This window comes from Protobothrops mucrosquamatus, unplaced genomic scaffold (genome assembly GCF_001527695.2).
Source record: "Protobothrops mucrosquamatus isolate PMUCROS unplaced genomic scaffold, P.Mucros_1.0 scaffold6, whole genome shotgun sequence".
Lineage (NCBI taxonomy): Eukaryota > Metazoa > Chordata > Lepidosauria > Squamata > Viperidae > Protobothrops > Protobothrops mucrosquamatus.
Window position 1 is genome coordinate 6,056,017 of NW_015386393.1, and position 19,237 is coordinate 6,075,253.

At 41.9% G+C, this 19,237-nt stretch overlaps 1 protein-coding gene across 1 annotated transcript in view; it reads left to right on the forward strand.

The window, feature by feature from the left end:
* The window catches only part of CSNK1G2 (casein kinase 1 gamma 2), a 49,451-nt gene that overhangs the window by 6,301 nt on the left and 23,913 nt on the right, over positions 1-19,237 (forward strand). Inside the window, exons 2-7 of the mRNA XM_015810023.1 lie at positions 12,305-12,345; positions 13,613-13,682; positions 14,532-14,680; positions 15,158-15,392; positions 16,643-16,728; positions 18,660-18,744. Coding sequence (XP_015665509.1) covers positions 12,305-12,345; positions 13,613-13,682; positions 14,532-14,680; positions 15,158-15,392; positions 16,643-16,728; positions 18,660-18,744 — 666 coding nt within the window. The remainder of the gene's footprint in view (positions 1-12,304; positions 12,346-13,612; positions 13,683-14,531; positions 14,681-15,157; positions 15,393-16,642; positions 16,729-18,659; positions 18,745-19,237) is intronic.

Sequence of the window (19,237 nt, forward strand, 5' to 3'; positions counted from 1 at the left end):
ATGTATTACAGTTACTGTACTTAGGAATGTTTAAAGATCATAAGTCAAATGAATAAGGAAGTCCTTACAAGAAAAGGGTAATGAGTTCAAAACATATAATGTAATTTCTATAATAAATTATCTATGGGCCTGACTTTTAGTCCACACTGTAATTTCCATTAATCCTTTGGCCTCAGGCTGAGGGGTGGGGGTGGGGAGAGATATTGGCAGGGAATGGCAAGCGCCTCTTTAAAATTAAATACAGGAGTGGCCAAAATTGTGGAAACCTTTTGGGAAAAGTATATTTTTGAGGTTTGATGGCTAATAACACCACTTTTTTTTGAGTAGTACCATAAAATTATATATCAATGGAAAGATAATTTAATCAAGAATGTAATGCAACAAAGCATGTTCAATTATCTGTACTGTATTTTATGAAAAGTTATAGCCAAATAACCAGAAAAAGGAAGCACAACTTGCTTAGGTTGATATCAGGTAGCTTTCCTTCATCTGATTGTAGCCAATGAGCATGAGTGTTTAGAGAGCCAATCGGGTGTCATCTTGTTTTGGCAATGAGCCAATCAGATCAGAGTAGGATTCAGTTATTGATGTCATGTATTGAAGCTGAGAGGAGGACGTTTGTCAGTGTGTTATGTGATCGCTATCAAGTTCGTTGGGGTTTTTTTGTGTTCTTTCATTTAGTGAGCTTGTAAAACGTAATAAAATTAAAGTCATGGTGCAAAGAGTTGACTGGTCACCCAGAAAGCGATGCAAAATAGTAGCATTAAGTGAACAAGGCTACAGTTATAAAGAAATTAGAAGAAACATTGGTGGAAACTTAACCAAAGGTGGCATTTCTACTGTACACTTTTCCCAAAAGGTTTCCACAATTTTGGCCACTACTGTATAGGCAAAATTACCAAGTGGCCTGCTCTGTTTTCTGGTATTAAAGCCTTGCATTTTATAACGCGTGAAGTCTTTTGAACCGTTTGTCTTTAACTGCTTCTGATGAAGAAGACCTTGAAAAGCATTTGAGATTCTCAAATTCTCTGGCTTTATTGCTGCTTTCATTGTTATGATTGGTCTCACTATTGGGCCGGTTTTTAGACTGGATTTGGCATTTTATCCACCTATCAAGTCCTTCCCAAGAACCTGGGATTGGCAGATATCATTATTTGATAGTATTGAAGGTACCGTAGCAGGATGAAAACTGTTCCAAGTAAAGCTGCTTTTTGCAATTGGCTGATGGGGATTTTGTCAGTGCTGATGATGGTGTTGCAGTCATGCTTCAGTTGTTTTGGGATTGCAATCTTTGCTTCCTTTTGCCACAGTCGTTCTACTTCAATTTGCAGGTCTTTGTATTTTGTGATTTTTTTTTGCAGTTCTTTCTCTTCTATTCTGCTGTTTCCTGGTACTGTCGCATCCACTATTAAGAATTGTTTGGTGTCTTTCTTATCAACAATGGTTAATTATTTTTTATTTTTATCAGATTTCATGTCTACTTTTAACTACTCTGATGCTCTAATGATAATAGCAAAAAAAAAAACCCATTCTGGGGGTGGATCTAGGAAGTCTGACAATATGCACATTGTAATGTCACAATACCAGGTCTGGACTTTTTGCGTGTGACATCATATGCATGTACAAAAGAGGGAAGGAAGGAAAAGTACACACTTTCATGACTGTTGCCAGCCCTTTGAGATAGGCAAGGACCAAAACAGATTCCCTATATTAGAATTGAACTTACACAACATAGGCCCAAGCTATTTGTAGGACCCCTTTCCCCATTGTTTTTGTTTACCCCATCAGATCTACAGATCTTACAACCGTAATTGAGCTAGAAATTTTGATGGCGAGAAGGAAAGTGGGCCACTACATGACTGTGAGAGGTCTTACGACTTTTTTGCGGCAGCCATTAAGCGAACCCTGTGGTTGTTAAGCGAACCCATTGTTCAATACGGGGTGCTTTTTGTCAGAAACTGGAAGTAAATGCCGGTTTCGGGCAAATATGTGCTAAATTGCAGTCACGTGACCACGGGACACTACAAATGGCTATAAATGTTGGCCAGTTGCAGAGCACCCAAAATGCAGTCGTGTGACTATGGGGTGGCAGGCAGGGCAGATGTCAGAAGTTTGAATCAGGTTGTAAGTAGCTTTTTCAGGCTCCGTTGTAAATTTGAAGGGTCGCTAAGTGACTGGCTGTAAGTCGGGGGTCACCTGTAGTAGAGGAAGCAGGCTCTAGATCCTTTCAAATCATCATGCTGGGCTCCCCCAGGGTTTTGGCCTTCTTGGTGGCAGGGTCTGCCCTATGAGATTTCCCCTCCCCTCCCCTGAGCTCATAGTATCAAAGCACAATTCCCTCCGCCAATTAACAGTCATAAATCACATTCCCCAATTAGCTCGAAGCACGGGCTTCCTCTCCAGGTCTCCAGCCTGCCAATTCTTTATCAGCTCTGGTTACAATAACCTTGTTTCTCACACTAGGTTTAGTGTTGTTATGTCTAGCTGAACTCTCGTTCGCATCCCCCCTCCTAGCATCATCTAACTCTAAAAGCAAAAGGTAAAAGATGGCTACATTTCCATCTGGTGTCAATGCAAAAACATCCGATGTTAGCAGCATTGACATTAGCCTTTCGTAAGGCACTAAGACAGGGGTCTTCAAACTTGGCCCTTTTATGACTTGTGGACTTCAACTCCCAGAATTCCGCAGCCAGCATGCCTGGCTGAGGAATTCTGGGAGTTGAAGTCCACAAGTCATAAAAGGGCCAAGTTTGAAGACCCCTGCACTGAGAAAACTTGGCTCTTTCCTCAGGTGTTTGAGTCAGGAGGCTAAATGAGTTTTGCCATTACTATTGTGTCTTTTTTTCTTCTGTGAGTGGGTTTTATCCTTGGGCACGAAGGGTTATAAGCCTGGGAGGGATGTTTTGTTTTTTTGGATTTTTAATCCTTGTGTGAGATGGGCGGCCATATAAATGAAATAATTTGAATGAATATAAATAAACTCTACTTTATTGACACAGGCTATAATAACATTTTGGAAGGCTGACTATTCCCTTCCTCATATTAGTAAATAAGGGTGGATCCAGCCTGAGCTTCTTTCTCATGCTATCTCTGCTTCCTAGACAGAGAAAACCTGCTTTTTGCTTCTGTAAGCATTTCTGCATAGTTTTTCCCAGCTCATTTTTTAAAGTCTCTCTAGGGCAGGTGTGTCAAACTGGCGATCCGCAGGCCGGATGCATCACACACAGGCCACGCCCACCCCGGCTCCGCAAAGGCAAAAAACATCGCAATACATCACAATACTTCACGTGACACAATTGAGTTTGACACCCGTGCTCTAGGGAGTGAAGAGAGAGCCTTGTGGGCTTAGGTCCGTTGCTGCAGTGGGGAAAGAGGCACTTCGATTCTCCTTATTTCATTCTGCACACTCAGTTGCCCCACCGGTGGGGCCCACTGGCACACCTCTGAAAGATTGCCAAGCGATTGAAAGTTCATTTAAATGATGATGATGATGATGATGATGATGATGATGATGATGATGAAGAAGAAGAAGAAGAAGAAGAAGAAGAAGAAGAAGAAGAAGAAGAAGAAGAAGAGGAGGAGGAGGAGGAGGAGGAGGAGGAGGAGGAGGTGGTGGTGGTGGTGGTGGTGGTGGTGGTCTGGATAGTGGACGTGGCAGTGTCTGGAGACAGCAGAATAGACGGGAAAGAACTGGAGAAGATAACAAAATACAAAGACCTACAAATAGAAATACAAAGACTGTGGCAAAAGCAAGCAAGGGTAGTACCAATAGTAATAGGCGCCTTGGGTGCAATCCCAAAACAACTGGAGCACCACTTGAACACCATTGGCATTGACAAATTCGCCATTAGTCAATTGCAAAAGGCAGCCTTACTAGGAACCGCTTCCATTCTGCGACAATATCTGTAATACCATCAAACATCCACATCTGCCTATCCCAGGTCCTTGGTAAGGACTCGATAGGTAGACAAAATGCCAAATCCAGTCTAAACATCTGACTGACTGTGTGATGATTAATAATAATAATAATAATAATAATAATAATAATAATAATAATAATAATAATAATTAGTAGTAGTAGTAGTTGGAAGGGACCTTGGAGGACATCTAGTCCAACCCCCTGCTCAGGCAGGAAACCCTATACCATTTCAGACAAATGGCTGTCCAATCTCTTCTTAAAAACTTCCAGTGTTGGAGCATTCACCACTTCTGGAGGCAGGTTGTTCCACTGGTTAATTGTTCTAACTGTCAGGAAGTTTCTCCTTAGTTCTTAGGCCAGTTTTGCTGAAAACCAGGTGTAAATGCCGGTTTTCTGCAAATAATGTTGTGAAATACGGTCACATGACTGTGGGACGCTGCAAACAATCGTATCTGTGGGTCACTTGCCAAGTGCAGTTGTGACCACAGGGGAGCAGCCATTGGAGTCTGAATCCCTATCCCCAGGGAGGGCCATTGTAAATTTGAACGGTCACTAAGTGACCAATCGTAAATTAGGATTATCTGTATCCAGAGCTCAAATGGAATAAACCTACAAATTGTTGTGCTTGGCTCTGGGTTTTTTTCCCCCAAAAGAGGTGTAGTCAGGAACATTAACCAGAATATTTTGAGGTTGGGGTAACTTTTCACCACAGCATAGAATATCTTCCAGAAAATTTACAAGCTAATTTGAGGGCTAATCCACATGGAGTGCTGTTTCCATCTGTCCTGTTTGCCATTATTTGCTCCCTAGAAACTAAAATGGGCGATCTGAAATGTGAGCTGGCCACAGACAAGGAGCATATATCGGAGGTGGTCACCCTTTGAGAGCTGCATGCAACAAAATTTCATTTTGATGTATGCCGATTGGTTTACATTTAAAGTGACAACAACAACAACAATAATAATTGTTATTATTATTAACCTCAGAGTGGTCCTTTCATGAGGATGGTAGTAGTACATTGGAAAGGCTTCTTTCCCAAGGACACCCAAATTTGGTGTGCAATCTTACAATCTTCCTTCCTTCCTTCCTTCCTTCCTTCCTTCCTTCCTTCCTTCCTTCCTTCCTTCCTTCCTTCCTTCCTTCCTTCCTTCCTTCCTTCCAATACTTGCAAGTATTTAGAATCAAAGGTCAGAGGGAAAGTCTGCTTGATATGAGGAAGCAGGTGCTGGGATGATGCATTGCACTAATGAAATGCAAGGACAAATTACTTTGGGAAGGAGGGGGATGATGGTGGTGGCTCACAGCTTTTTAGCAACAAGTTCATGTTCCAACATTAAAGATTTGTGTGGGACCACCAGCATGTTGCAATATAACTGAAATATTTACAACCCATAGGCCTCTTTGGACAGGAGGAGGAGAAGGGAACAGCTAGTGAAAGGTTTTCTATAATAGGATAGCTGGGTTTTTTTGCTTTTTTAAAAAAGCCAGATTGGTGAAGACTGATGCAAATAAACCAACACGTATAGAAAGGATCTGGCTTGTCCACCCTACAAACATAGGTGTATTCTGCAAAGCTCAGATCATAGCTCTTAATATGACAAATGGGGGAAAGCAATCCTAGCAAATGTATTGAATTAATTCAACGTAGCTTTTTTTTTGTATTAATTCAAAACAAAGTTGTCTTTTATCTCACCTCCAGCTATTGCTAATTGCCTGCCTGTAATTTTATTGGAGCCATCCATTTGGGGATGATATATTATTTAATTAAGATAAAATAATCATGTCATTTTTTGATGTGTGTTTGATGAACCAATCTTGCATGAGGGAGCAAGGTTTATTAACTTGAGGGCCACATACAAGTAATCCTCAACTTACAACCATTCTTTTAATAACTCTTTGAAATAGCAATAGCATTTAGACTTATATACCGCTTCACAGTGCTTTACAGCCCTCTCTAAGCGGTTTACAGAGTCAGCATGTTGCCCCCAACAATCTGGGCTCTCATTTTATCGACCTCGGAAGGATAGAAGGCTGAGTCAATCTTGGGCCCTGTCAAGATTGAACTGGCTGTGGGCAGAGTTAGCCTCCAACACTGCATTCTAACCACTGCGCCCCCATGGCTCCTATTACAGGTAGTCCTCGACTTGCAGTCACAATTGAGCCCAAAATTTATGTTGTTAAGTGAGACATTTGTTAAGTGAGTTTTGCCCCATTTTACAACCTTTCTTGACACAGTTGTTAAGTGAATCACTGTGGTTGGTAAGTTAGTAACCTGGTTGTTAAGTGAATCTTGCTTCCCCATTGACTTTGCTTGTCAGAAGCTGATCAAATGACCTTGGGACACAGCAACGGTCGTAAGTATGATCCATTTAAAATTTTATCACATGATCAGGGGGATGCTGCAAAGATTGTAACTGCGAAAAATGGTCATAAGTCACTTTTTTCATTGCCATTGTAACCTTGAAGAGTCACTAAATGAACTGTTGTAAATAGAGGACTACCTGTATGACAGCACAAAAAAAAGTGGCTTATGATAGATTCTCACTCTTATAACCGTTGCCGCGTCTCATGGTCATGTAATCAAAATTCAGGCACTTGTAACATTTATGGTAGCTGATTGTCCTGGAGTCATATGATAGCCCTTTGCAAACCTTCTAAGACGGCTGGCTGAGGAATTCTGGGAGTTGAAGTCCACAAGTCTTAAAGTTGCCAAGTTTGAAGACCCCTTTTCTAAGACAAAAATCTGAAAAAATCAATGGCCATAGCTGGATTCACTTGTATTTAATAACCAAGGTGGTTAACTTAAAAGCTGTGGTAAAAAAAGGTCGTAAGATCAGGGGTGGCTCAATTAACAATTGCCTTGCTTAGCAGCAGAACTCCAGGCCCAGTTGTGGTTGTAAGTCGAGGACTATGTGAAAGGTTTTGCATTGCAGCTTGAGGGCCACACTCTGGCTCAGGAATTCTGGGAGTTGAAGTCCACGAGTCATAAAAGGGCCAAGGTTGCCTACCCCTGGCCTAGACAGACCCATTTTGTGGTAGGGCTTTTAAGGAGAAAATGAACACTTTGGTCTTCTACAGGTTTTAAGGAAGACCGTTCGTCCCTTAGGCCAGGGGTCCCCAACCTTTGGGCTGTGGGCCACCATTGGGCTGTGGCCTGTTTGGAATTGGGCCACGCAAGCAGCGGGCCAGTGGGCAATTGCGCATGTGTGTGTGCCAGTCCGCCACTCACTGTGTGCGTGCATGTGCCATTTGTGTGGCCCAATTCCCCTCCCCCCCTCCCAGGCCGCCAAGTGGCAAAGGTTGGGGACAGCTGCCTTAGGCCTCTAAAGTGTTAAAAATGTCCAAAGGTTTTGGTAACTGCATGATTGATGGTGCCCTACTTGCATGTCTGGAAGCTCTAATTAAGAAAGTATATATTTCCACTTCCTCCTCCTCCTCCCTCCCCCATGTCTTCTAATCTGTTTGTTTGATCAACATTTCATGGCATTTTGAAAGTTTCACTCTTTTTTGTGTGACTTTAGTCAAACTAACAAAAGTGAATTTCATACGGAGGTTTTTTTTGGTTTTTTTTTTAAAGCAAAGCCTGCTAGGGTAGTATTGGTTTTACTCTGGACGTGCTTTCGGTTTGCATGTTTGCAGTCAGCACCCAAGTGAAAGCAAATATTTAAGTGTTAAATAGGGCTCTATAAATGTAGTATTTAAAGAGAACATTGGGTAATATTGCTGTGGCCAACAAAGGAATTAGATCCTGAAGGGCATTAAACTCTCCACCCATTGCTCTTAAAAAAGGAATCCTTGAATGCCTCCTTTTTAGCTGAGTGTTTTGAAATGAATCTATCATTCTAATATATTTTTTAAAAGGTTCTTCTTAGTCTATATCCATCCTTTCAGTTTATAGAAGAAGATTTGAAAGGGAAATAAAATATAAATATCACAGAAGAGTAGCTGGCCATGGACATGGTGTTGACAGGAGGGATTTAGTTCCTGGGAACATGTTGTGTGTTACCAGGATGATGGTCTACTTAGGCCAAGATGGATTGCACAGAGAAAGACTTAAGAATTATGAGTTTTAGCTGAATTGCATCACAATTGGATGCTTTAAAGAGGGAGTTGGGAATGATAACCCAGGATTAAGAACTTCAGACAGAAATCTGTGCCCTGCTGTAATAAATCAAAGAATAAATCAAAGAAGAAGTCAATTACCTGATAGAATGTGGGAAAGAAACAAAATGACCTTGAACTCTTATGACATGACGGGAAGACAAATATGATTTTAATGGCTACAGCAGAGACCTGATAGGATAATCTCATAATTGGATGAAAGAAAGTTGAAAGAGGCAACTACTTGAGAGGAAGAGAAACAAGAAGAAGTGGAATTTCTTTGAATAACTGCCTTCATCTGCAGGTTCTGGGGAATGTAACAGATAGTCCTTGGCTTATGACAATAATTGAGACTAAAATTTCTGTTGCTAAGTGAGACAGTTGAGTTTTGCCCCATTTTGCGACCGAGACAGTTGAGTTTTGCCCCATTTTGCGACCTTTCTTGCCACAGTTTTTAAGTAAATCATTGCAGTTGTTCAGTTAGTAACACAGTTGTTAAGTGAATCAGGCTTCCCCGTTGACTTTGCTTTTCAGAAGGTCGCAAAAAGCAATCACATGATGCTGGGACACTGCAACCGTCATAAATAGGAGTCAGTTGCCAAGCATCTGAATTTTGATCGGTCGTAAATGTGAAAAATTGTCATAAGTCACTTTTTTAGTGTCATAACTTCGAACAGTTACTAAATGAACAGTTGTAAGTCAAGGACTACCTGTCCTTCATGCTCTTGTGACCCAATTGGTTAAAATGTGAAAGTAAGAAAAAAACCAAAATTGATTTATTTATTATTGCCATCCATCTCAAACAAGCGGCTCTGAGTGGTGAAAAAATAAATAAGATATTCTTGGCATAGGGCAGGGGTAGGCAACCTTGGCTCTTTTATGACTCGTGGACTTCAACTCCCAGAAATCCTGAGCCAGCATGGCTCAGCTTGGAAACCTCTCCCTTTCCCCTCAGCATGGCTGGCTCAGGAATTCTGGGAGTTGAAGTCCATGAGTCATAAAAGAGCCAAGGTTGCCTACCCCTGGCATAGGTAATCCTCGACCTACACTCATTCATTTAGCGACCGTTTGAACTTACACTTAAAAAAAGTGACGACTGGCCCTTCTACTTAGAACCATCGCAGCATCCCCACAGTCATGGGATCAAAATTTGGCACTTGGCAATTGCCATGTTTTTAGGATGGTTCAGTATCCAGGAGTCCTGAAGTCACCATTTGTGACCTTCTCAAGATAGTTTCTGACAAGCAAAGTCAATGGAGGAACCCGGATTCACTTAACTGCAATGATTCGCTTAACAACCGTGGCAAAATAAGGTTGTAAAATTGGGCGCAACTCACTTAACCACCACCTTGCTTAGCAATGGAAATCCTGGTCTCCGTAGTGGCTGTAAGTTGAGGACTACCTAAACCTACTAAAAATGATAAACTCCCTTGAGTTTGACTTGACTCCTAGTGGCTACCTATCCATATCTCTGAAGTTTTACTGGAAACAATTTGGAAATGGCTTCCCATTGTTTTCTTCGGGGTTGCTTTTTGCCTTCCCCATCTACAGCTCTGGGAATTTCAAGCGCTCTCTGTCTAATAACACCAACAAGGTCCGGTCCTGCTTAGCTGTCCTAAAGTCAGCCAAGGTTGGCTAGATTCTGCCACCTGTTGTGATTGGTGACTGCCACCAATCAACCATTCAGGCTGAACAGGTGGATGATTTTCCCACAACCGATTGCAGTAGTGGTGATGAGGGCATTAATCATCTAACCGTACCTGGGAAGCTCATTTATTTGTTTATTTTGCAAATTGTATATGGCAGCCCATCCTTAATCCAATAACTCCAGCTGGCTAACCAAGCAACAAGAAGAAAAGCATTCAGACCAGGGAAAGGAGCAATATAAGATACCAGTTAAAATAATCAGCTCCTTAACAGTGCAGAGCAAATCACACAGCCAGGCTCCATTAGCAATTTTAAGGAATCCTGAAAGGCCAACAGAGTCAAAATATGTTCTGCCTCTTGTGAATTTTTCAAAAAATCCCTGATGTTTTGCCGACAGTTTTCTCGTTCAACATGTTTACCGTGTTATATTGTGAGCATATCAGCACCACCTCCCCTTCTATAATTGCCAGATTAATATACATACATACATACACACACACACACACACACACACACACACACACACACACACATACATTCCTCAATTTACAACAGTTTGTTTAGTGACTGTTCAAAGTTACAACGGCACTGGAAAAAGTGACTTACTGTATGACCATTTTCCCACTTACGAATCGCCATGGTCACGTCATCAAAATTCAAATGCTTGGCAACTGACTTATATTTGTGATGGTTGCAATGTCTTAGAGTTGTGTGATCACCTTTTGCAACCTTCTGACAAGCAAAGTCAATGGGGAAGACACATTCACTTAACCGTGTTATAAACTTAACAAGTACAGTGATTCACTTAACAACTGTGGCAAGAAAGGTCGTGAAAAGGAGCAAAACTCACTTAACAAATGTCTCACTTAACAACATATATTTTGGGTTCAACTGTGGTCACAAGTTGAAGACTACCTGTATATATAGCTATATCCATCCATCCATCTATCCATCCATCCATCCATCCATCCATCCCTATCTATCTATCCATCCATCCATCCATCTATCCATATCTATCTATCATCCATCCATCCATCCATCCATCCATCCATCCATCCATCCATCCATCCATTTTATAACATAAAACAAAGTAAACATGTAAAAGCTGATTAGAAACGCAAGCCACCACTAAACCTGAAGTGTCATGGTGACCATTCATTCCCCAGGAGGCCCGGCCTCTGCTTTGAATCGTTTTTGGAAATCCAGTCATGAGGATTCTAATTTAATCTCAGTGGAATTAGATATTAACCAATAATTTCATACTTACTAATATGGAAGACGTAGGAGACAAAGTGGAACTGGCAGCAATTTTTAGGGAAAGTGACCATGGAAAGTTGGAATTTTTGATTTTTAAGAGAAATTTAAGAGAAGGTTTGGACTCAGTTGTGGTCATAAGTCAAGGACTACCTATGTCTCATTGAGTGCAAGATACAGAATAAAGAGCCTCAGTTGTAGAGAGTGATAAGACTCCAGTAGAAAATAAAATCTTTATGATGGGAGGAATCCCTATCACGGTAGTAGTGAGCACTGTTTCTCTAAATGAGTTCATATAGGCTGGACAGTGCCTTGGTGCACATGGACTTCAACTAGGGTACCTGCATTCATAAATGGTCTGCTTCTGTCTACAGCAGGCCTGCACAGCTTAGAGAAAGGATTACACTGATAAAATTAAAAATAGTTGCAGGCCACAAAGAAATAGCTGGTGTACCATGGACCTGGCGTCATCGGTGAGACTTGGAGGCGCCCAGCAGAGGGTCTGCCAGGATAATGGCAGCCGATTCTTCCTGGCATCAGCAAAGTGTGGCAATACTGAATTCAATTGAATTTTTTTACAAATGCCAGCGGGCCACATATTACACTGGCCTTCTGGCCTACAGTCCTTCTTTCTGTCTATGAAGCAAGTCCTGTGCCTCTTTTGACATTTTTTGAAATTCATTACCCTTTAACCACAAATGTGGGAAATATATAATCCTCCTTTTGGGGGTGAAAAAAGGAAGACGACACTTAAATGGCTGATAAACTGAATCATGGTCAGTTCTGAAAGCCATGTGTGATTTTGTTTGGTTGATATTTCCTGTCTCTGGAATCTTTAAAAAGAGAAACCTCCCTTCTTATCTCTGCTGGATTCTTTTCACTGAGTTTTGCAACTGGGGGAAGCGCCTTGTGGGGTCTTTATTGATCTTGGAAGCTAAGCAAGGTCAGACTAGCTTGAAGGGGACACTGCAGGGAAATCCCAGGGTCTGGCTGTAGGCCGGACTGGACATCTGAAAAAGACAGTGGCAAACCGCTTCTAAATTGCTGCCTGGGAGAAAAAAAAATGTTGTTTTTCATCTTTTGTGAGAGTTTTTACTTTGCAACCAAAGGGGGACACCCACTGCATTCTGGCTGTCTTGCAGGAGTTAGTTGTCTGTTTAAATTTTGTCTCGTGATCAGTGAATCGTCCTTCAATGAGCAGGTTTTGTGTTCATGGCTTATGCAGTCTTTTTCAGTTCACCAGTATGCTGCTAAATTAGAAACCAGAAATTAATATATTTTCTGTATAAAACTCTGTCGTGTGATCTCCTAGTGTGGGATGCTAAATGGGAAATGTTTTCTTTTCTTTCCTTCCTTGTCTTAATTCTCTTTCTTATTTTACAGGGAAGAACCTCTACACAAATGAATATGTAGCAATCAAGTTGGTAAGCTTATTTCTAGTGTATATTGTTGTCGGGTTTTGAAGCTGGTCCTTTTTCCCCCCTCCTATTAATTCCTAATAAACTAGATCAGTGTTTCCCAACCTTGGCAACTTTAAGATGCGTAGACTTCCAACTCCCAGAATTCCCCAGCCAGCATGGGAATTCTGGGAGTTGAAGTCCACAAGTCTTAAAAGTTGCCAAAGTTGAACAACCTGGTCTAGATCCTTCTGTAGGCCAGACACGTGGCCTGCTCCTGGGCTGTGGATCTAAATCTATCAAAGAGTCACGGCGTTGATCTCTTTCATGCTTAGCATCATCTGAATTAGCAGCCAGTCTCCAGCAAATCTGTTAAAGAAAGGACAGTTTCTCTCCCCAGAAAGTGAGAGACACGGTATACAATAATGGTCACTTTGATTTAAGTTAGTGTGAAATATTGATTGACGCCTGCAAACTAATCCTTTGAAAAAGAAATGAAATAATTCAGCGACACTTCAAAAGCTGAGAGCAGCAGTGAAAATTTGGGGGCCTTGTGCTCCATTTGGTTTGATGAAAATCCCACAAAAGTTTGGTTCATAACAATTCGCCTTTCAAGTACCACAAGGCTCCAGCTTGTTCTTGCTGAGGCTTACTAATGTGACTGTGCTTCTAAAATTGGTAGTATATTGGTGTATCTCCCCGTAATTAACTGGAAAGAGTTAGAATCTGGCTAGTTCTTCGGTTTTGCTATCATAGCCATTCCTAACAATTTGTCCCCTCTTCTTTTAAATAGTCTTCCTGATTGCATTCTTTCCAGAAGTGTTGGGATTCTGCATCCCCAAATGCCTAGCTGGCATTGCCATTTTGGTTTTTTAGAAAGAATTCTGGGAGTTGTGGTTGCTACACAATTGGAGGTTCAGATTAAAGACGGTGGGTGGGCTTTTAATGACTCCTATGCTGAGTTGGCTTGATGTCCTTGATGCTCTCCAGTGCCAACATTGTGGACTTCCTCTCCAGTGCCAACTTGTGGACTTCAACTCCCAGAATTCCTCAGTCAGCCCTGGCTGGCTGAGGATTTCTGGGAGTTGAAGTCCACAAGTCATAAAAGGGCCAAGTTTGAAGACCCCTGACTTAGAGGCAGGTCCCATTCGGTCAGGTAGGCCTGCAGCCTTAGTTCCCCTCCATTCACAATCCATTCACAATCACTGCCTCACATTTGTTGTTTGTTTGCAATTATCTCTTGTTTCATTAACAAATGTATGGCTACAGGGTTTGTAACTTGTCTTTTTTCTAGGAACCTATCAAATCCAGAGCTCCTCAGCTGCATTTGGAATACCGATTTTATAAACAGCTTGGCAATGCAGGTAAGTAAAAACAACCGATTTGTAGAATTATCCAGAAAAAGGTTTTTTTTAAAGTTTATTTCAGTTTCCTAGTCCTGGTGAGTACAGAGGAATTGTTGCTTTGTTTTAAAAGTGTTTGTAAGAAGTTTAATTCTTGGAACATGCTTGCTTAATAAGCCTGGTTGATTACCTAATTACTAACCTCTCTCCTGTCTCCACTATCGTAGTCATTCTAACTTTTGAAGCTCTTTTTTTCCTTTTAAACTTTGATAGTTTAATAAAACTCTCACCTCAGTAACCATGAATTTTTTTGTGTGTGTATTGACTCTGCTGCAGGTGTTTAAAGAAGTTGATGCATGTTACATTTTTAAAACTTCTGTGAACTCGTGTTTATGTAGTGAATAATATTTTAAAATTTTATCTGTTAAAAATGCCATTCAAAGGAAAAGCTGATACACGTTTAGAGAAGATTTTTTTTTATTTTCTCTCCTCAAGGATTATAAGGACTTTAAATAGGATCTGTGTTGACCTGCAGAACACTTATGTTAGGGTGCTGCAACTGAACAACTATTTGTCTGAAATAATATAGGATCTCCTGCTTATGCAGGGGGTTGGACTAGAAGACCTCCAAGGTCCCTTCTAGCTCTGTTATTCTGTTAAATATCAGATGTTCTTCTAGCGTAGTGAGTCTCAACCTTGGCAACTTTAACTTTTGTGGACTTCAATTCCCAGAGTTCTGGGAGTTGAAGTCCACAAGACTTAAAAGTTGCCAAGATTGGACACCCCTGATCTAGAAGTAAACTGTAGAGCCATATTCACTTCATCCAGCTACCTCTGCAATCACATCACTTTCTTTTCCACCCTTTCCAGAAGGAATCCCTCAGGTCTACTACTTTGGGCCATGTGGAAAGTACAACGCCATGGTCTTGGAGCTGCTGGGCCCAAGCCTAGAAGACCTCTTTGACTTGTGTGACCGGACATTCACTCTCAAGACCGTTCTTATGATTGCCATCCAACTGGTGAGCATCCATTCTGTAGAGACGTGCATTCTTTGCTACTCTCTTCACGCAACCCTCAAGACTTAGGACCAGTCCAAAACCTCCTGCTCAGTTAAAGCAATTCCAGTAACCCGGAATTCTCTCAATTAAGGAGCAGCTGTCAAGGCAGCAAGCTGCTCAGTTCTTCCTTCATTACCCTTCTTGATTTGTGTGCCGTACGTAAAGCTTCTTTCCTGCCAATCAGCACAAAAACACAGTGGAAGCGAATTTTCTCTTTAACCTGCAGAGCGCCTTTGTTTCCTTATTGAGTTTGGAGAAAGGTTAATTTCAAAAAATTACAGAGTACTAATTGTTGAGGGTTGGCTTACCCGATTCAATGAACATATATTTTGCTATTTAAAGTTCTAGGGAAAAGAACTTAGGATGTGAGATGTTTTGGTCTGGTTTTTAACGATAGTCTGATCAGAGTTTCTCTCCTTGCTTTCTCTTCCGGCCCAGATTACACGGATGGAGTACGTTCACACCAAAAGCTTGATCTACAGAGATGTAAAGCCAGAAAACTTCCTGGTGGGAAGGCCCGGAAGCAAGCGCCAGCACACCATCCACATAATTGACTTTGGCCTGGCCAAAGAGTACATTGACCCAGAGACCAAAAAGCATATCCCCTACCGAGAGCACAAGAGTCTGACGGGAACGGCGCGGTACATGAGCATCAATACTCACCTGGGGAAAGGTGAAGAAGGGGCACTTCCTGTCATGTTTCCAGGGAGGGGGAGAGAGGGATGGAAGATAGGTGTCTGTGGGGGAGGGGAGTTCTCATAAATCTCAACTTTAACAAAAAATTAAAAAGCTGCTTTCCCTCACTAGTGTCTGTCTGTCTGTCTGTGTGTCTGTGTTTGCCCCTCTGAGTCACTGTGAACTCTTGACGACTGTCTGGATCAGTCCCTGCAGTTTTCTGGGCAATGTTTTTGGAAGCGGTTTTCTCTGTGAAACGGATTGCAGGTTGATTCAAAATTTCCCTGGAACTGTTGTGTAGCAAAAAAGTGTCTTTGCACTAGAAGAAAATCCTTTCTTGCACAAGAGCTGGCACAATATGTTTGCTAATTTCTCACTGCTCTGCTTGCTGCTTACTGTCCTTGCAGTTTTGCACATCCACCAACTTCAAATCACAGCTTCAAGGAGATTGCAGAGGGTTACGGTTGAAGGGTACTGCCCAGCATAAGTAGACATATTTACGACTGGTGCAAAGTCTGTGCTGGAGACAATACAGACTTTACAGGACTCAGTGCTACAAAGTGTGCAAATGAGGTCTAACACTCGTATCCTAAACCTCAAGCCCTTTATTCATGGCTCATTGAATAACTTGCAGTTAGCTAGGATCATGCAGCAAGCAAAAATATAAACAAACAAACCATAATATGCCTCTGTTGTGTGAAAATAGTTTAGGCTATTGGCTGTCATGGTTTGGAACCCCCAGAGGTCAGGGCAGTCTCTCTGAATTCTACAGAATTGCTGAATTGTTGAATAAACCTTATTTGGAGGGTGTGTGTGTGTCCCTGAATCGTTTTGTTTTCAACTGTCAGAAGCAGGTTATCTGGATGGATTCTTTCATAGATGACAAAGATACAATGAATGTTTATAATTTACTTCTTTATCCAGGTGATTATTAGGCACAGAGGAGTGAGACAGGATTAAGTCATATCTGGTCTACTACACTGGGTATCTTAGCTGGGTTTACATCATGCTCTCCATTCAATGCTTTATTGAATAAGTCATAAATAGCGGAGTTCACACCGTAGAATAAACCCTGAACCATGATTTACAAATGCAGTGGTGTTCATAAAGTACACTAAGTCAATCAAATCATTTCCCACCTTGCGGTGATTTGCAGTATGCAGACCCAATCAGAAGCATTTTTTTTTAAAAGCAATGTAATTGCAAGAATGCTCTTGATTCATTCAGATTTTTTGTGATCTTGTGCAGAACAAAGCCGAAGAGATGACCTGGAAGCACTTGGTCACATGTTCATGTACTTCCTCCGGGGAAGTCTGCCCTGGCAAGGCCTCAAGGTGAGTCCTATCTCTATGGGAAAATATGCAAATTTAAACGAACCGAATTTTAAGCATTTGCATGTTTTTCCTTTTTGCTACTGCATGGATTTACCCTCTGAATATTGCAATTCTTCATTATGAGGGGTCCTTGGTGCTCTCTGTGCTTGGTTGCTTTCTTGCAGATATTTCATTACCCAACTAAGTGGCTAGTAGGGAGTGGGGTTCACTTTCCATTTATATTCTAGTTCTTCCATATGTTTTCCATCTTACCTGGGTAGCGTCTTATAAGCTAGGAACTAAGACATATTTACGATTCCCTTCGTAAAGAAGAAGCTGAGGATCCCAGATCTGTACTCCTTTGATTATTTTCTCCTTGTGGTGTCGTTGTGGAACTGGCCCAAGAGTTGCTTGTGTGTTAGGTGGGTCCATATGCCACAGACTGAAATCAGTTGAAAATGTTAGTTGTCCACAGATTCACTCTCATGCAGCTGGCTTGATATCACCCACAACGTATGCAGAACAGTGAAGAGTGTAACCATGTCTATTGTATTATCTCCCTAATTTGTGTCTAGAGTTCCTGGATCACCCCAGTTTCTTCCACTTGCAGCCCAGACTCTAGAATGATGATCATCATCTGACTTTGTGCCTGTTTATTGCTCTTACAGCAAGAATCACCAGCTTTCCATTTGCTGAATCCAGGGATTTCCACTAGGAGAGAGAGTGGCTTGATTGGCGCAGGCCTTAGTTGTGTTCCATTTAGAGTGCAGGTAGTCCTCAACCTATGACCCTAATAGACCCTGCCCATTACAGTCATAGCAGTCATCAAACGGGCCAGTTACCTGACCTACCCCATTTTATGACATGTTTTGGGGTGGTTGTAAGTGTGAACATTACAGTCGTTAAGCAAACACAGTCATTAACTGTGGGCATGGTTTTGCTAGAAAGTGGAAGTAAACGGTCACGTGTGACCGTGTTGTGGGGCGCCCGAAGTGCATTCACATAACCATGCAAGGGGGGCGACGGTCAGAACTGCAGGTCTGCGTCAAATCCCTTTCTTAGGTGGATCGTAACTTTGACGGTCACTAAATGACCAGTTGTCAATTCAGACTTCCTGAATTATGATGGTCAGGAAGATGTTTCCAGTTCCTCTCTCTGTTCTTTGTGCTGGTCCTACACTCCTCTCATATCTTGTTACATCATGTAGCTCTTCTCTAGGCAGGACAGACCCCCAAGCTGTTGTTCAGAGACCTTTGTTCACAAATATCCCAACTTTTGGCCTTATTTCTCTCTACAGTACTATTTGCTCCTTACGCTCCTCTGATGGTTTCTTGTTCCATGGTTCAGGGTTGCAGTCTCCAGCTTCCTGGTTTTCAGACATCCAGCCCTGTGGCTCTGGAATTCCTTCCTTTCTCCTTGAGGAGGTTTGACAGCCTGTAAAAGGGGTTAAAGACCCTTTTATCTGACAAACAGAGTTAGTGCTTGGTCAACCCAGCCTTCTGTCCTTAGTTGACCATTCCTAGGTTAAGCCCTGCCTTGGTTTCAATGATGAATTTATAGGCGCTTGATTGCACTGCAAGGTCTTTTTAAAAACCACGTTTTGGATTCTGTCTTTTTGTTTGCCTTGGCTATTAATATCTATTTACTGGTTTGGTTACTAAATTGTGAATTAACTGGATGGGATGGGGTTTTGTAATTATAGTACAGTGTTTTTATGATCTGTACACACCTCAGTAAAAACACGTAATTGCAGTAATGTGTTTTTGTTGTTCTTAGTCCACCTGGGCAAATAAAATGCCTGGTGCACGTTTTGTGCAATCCTCACAATTTATCCAATGTCTTGCAGAACAGTTGTGTTTTTCTTGGCACTCTTTCCCTATGAAACACCGGCTTCCACAGCCTGACCTGACACCTCTCTCCTCCTCCTTCCCACCCTTGGTGTCTCTTCCTAGGCGGACACCCTGAAAGAGCGGTACCAGAAGATTGGCGATACCAAGAGAGCCACACCCGTTGAAGTGCTGTGTGAAAGCTTCCCTGGTAAGGATCTCCGGCAACGCAGAGACAGTATCAGGTTTCACTGCCAGGAAGAGAGATTCAGATAATTTAAAAGGGAGGAGGCAGTTTATATCAAAGGACCATGGTTAAAGGTTAAGCTTGGTTTGCAGTCAAGGGTTGCACTATAGGTTGTCTTTGCTCACAATGCTGCCTGATTATTTATTTTTATTTTATTAAATTGATATGCCACCCATCTTGTGGATTACATCTCCTTCTAAAATATTCTGTGCCAGCTTTCATTGTCATGGCTGCAAATTCAAGGAATTAAGTTGGGGAGAGAGAGGTATCAGTACGGTCAGTGGGAGAGGCAGATATGGCGGGAGCAGAGGACCATATCAGGTTAGGGGAGCACGCACACGCTATTTACAAGCTTGTGGGTGCTCCGGTCCTCAGGTCTCCACTCGGCTTCCAGGAGACCTAGATCCCCCGGCCCGGAACCATCGGCTGCTGTTATGCAACGCCAGGTCCGTGGTAA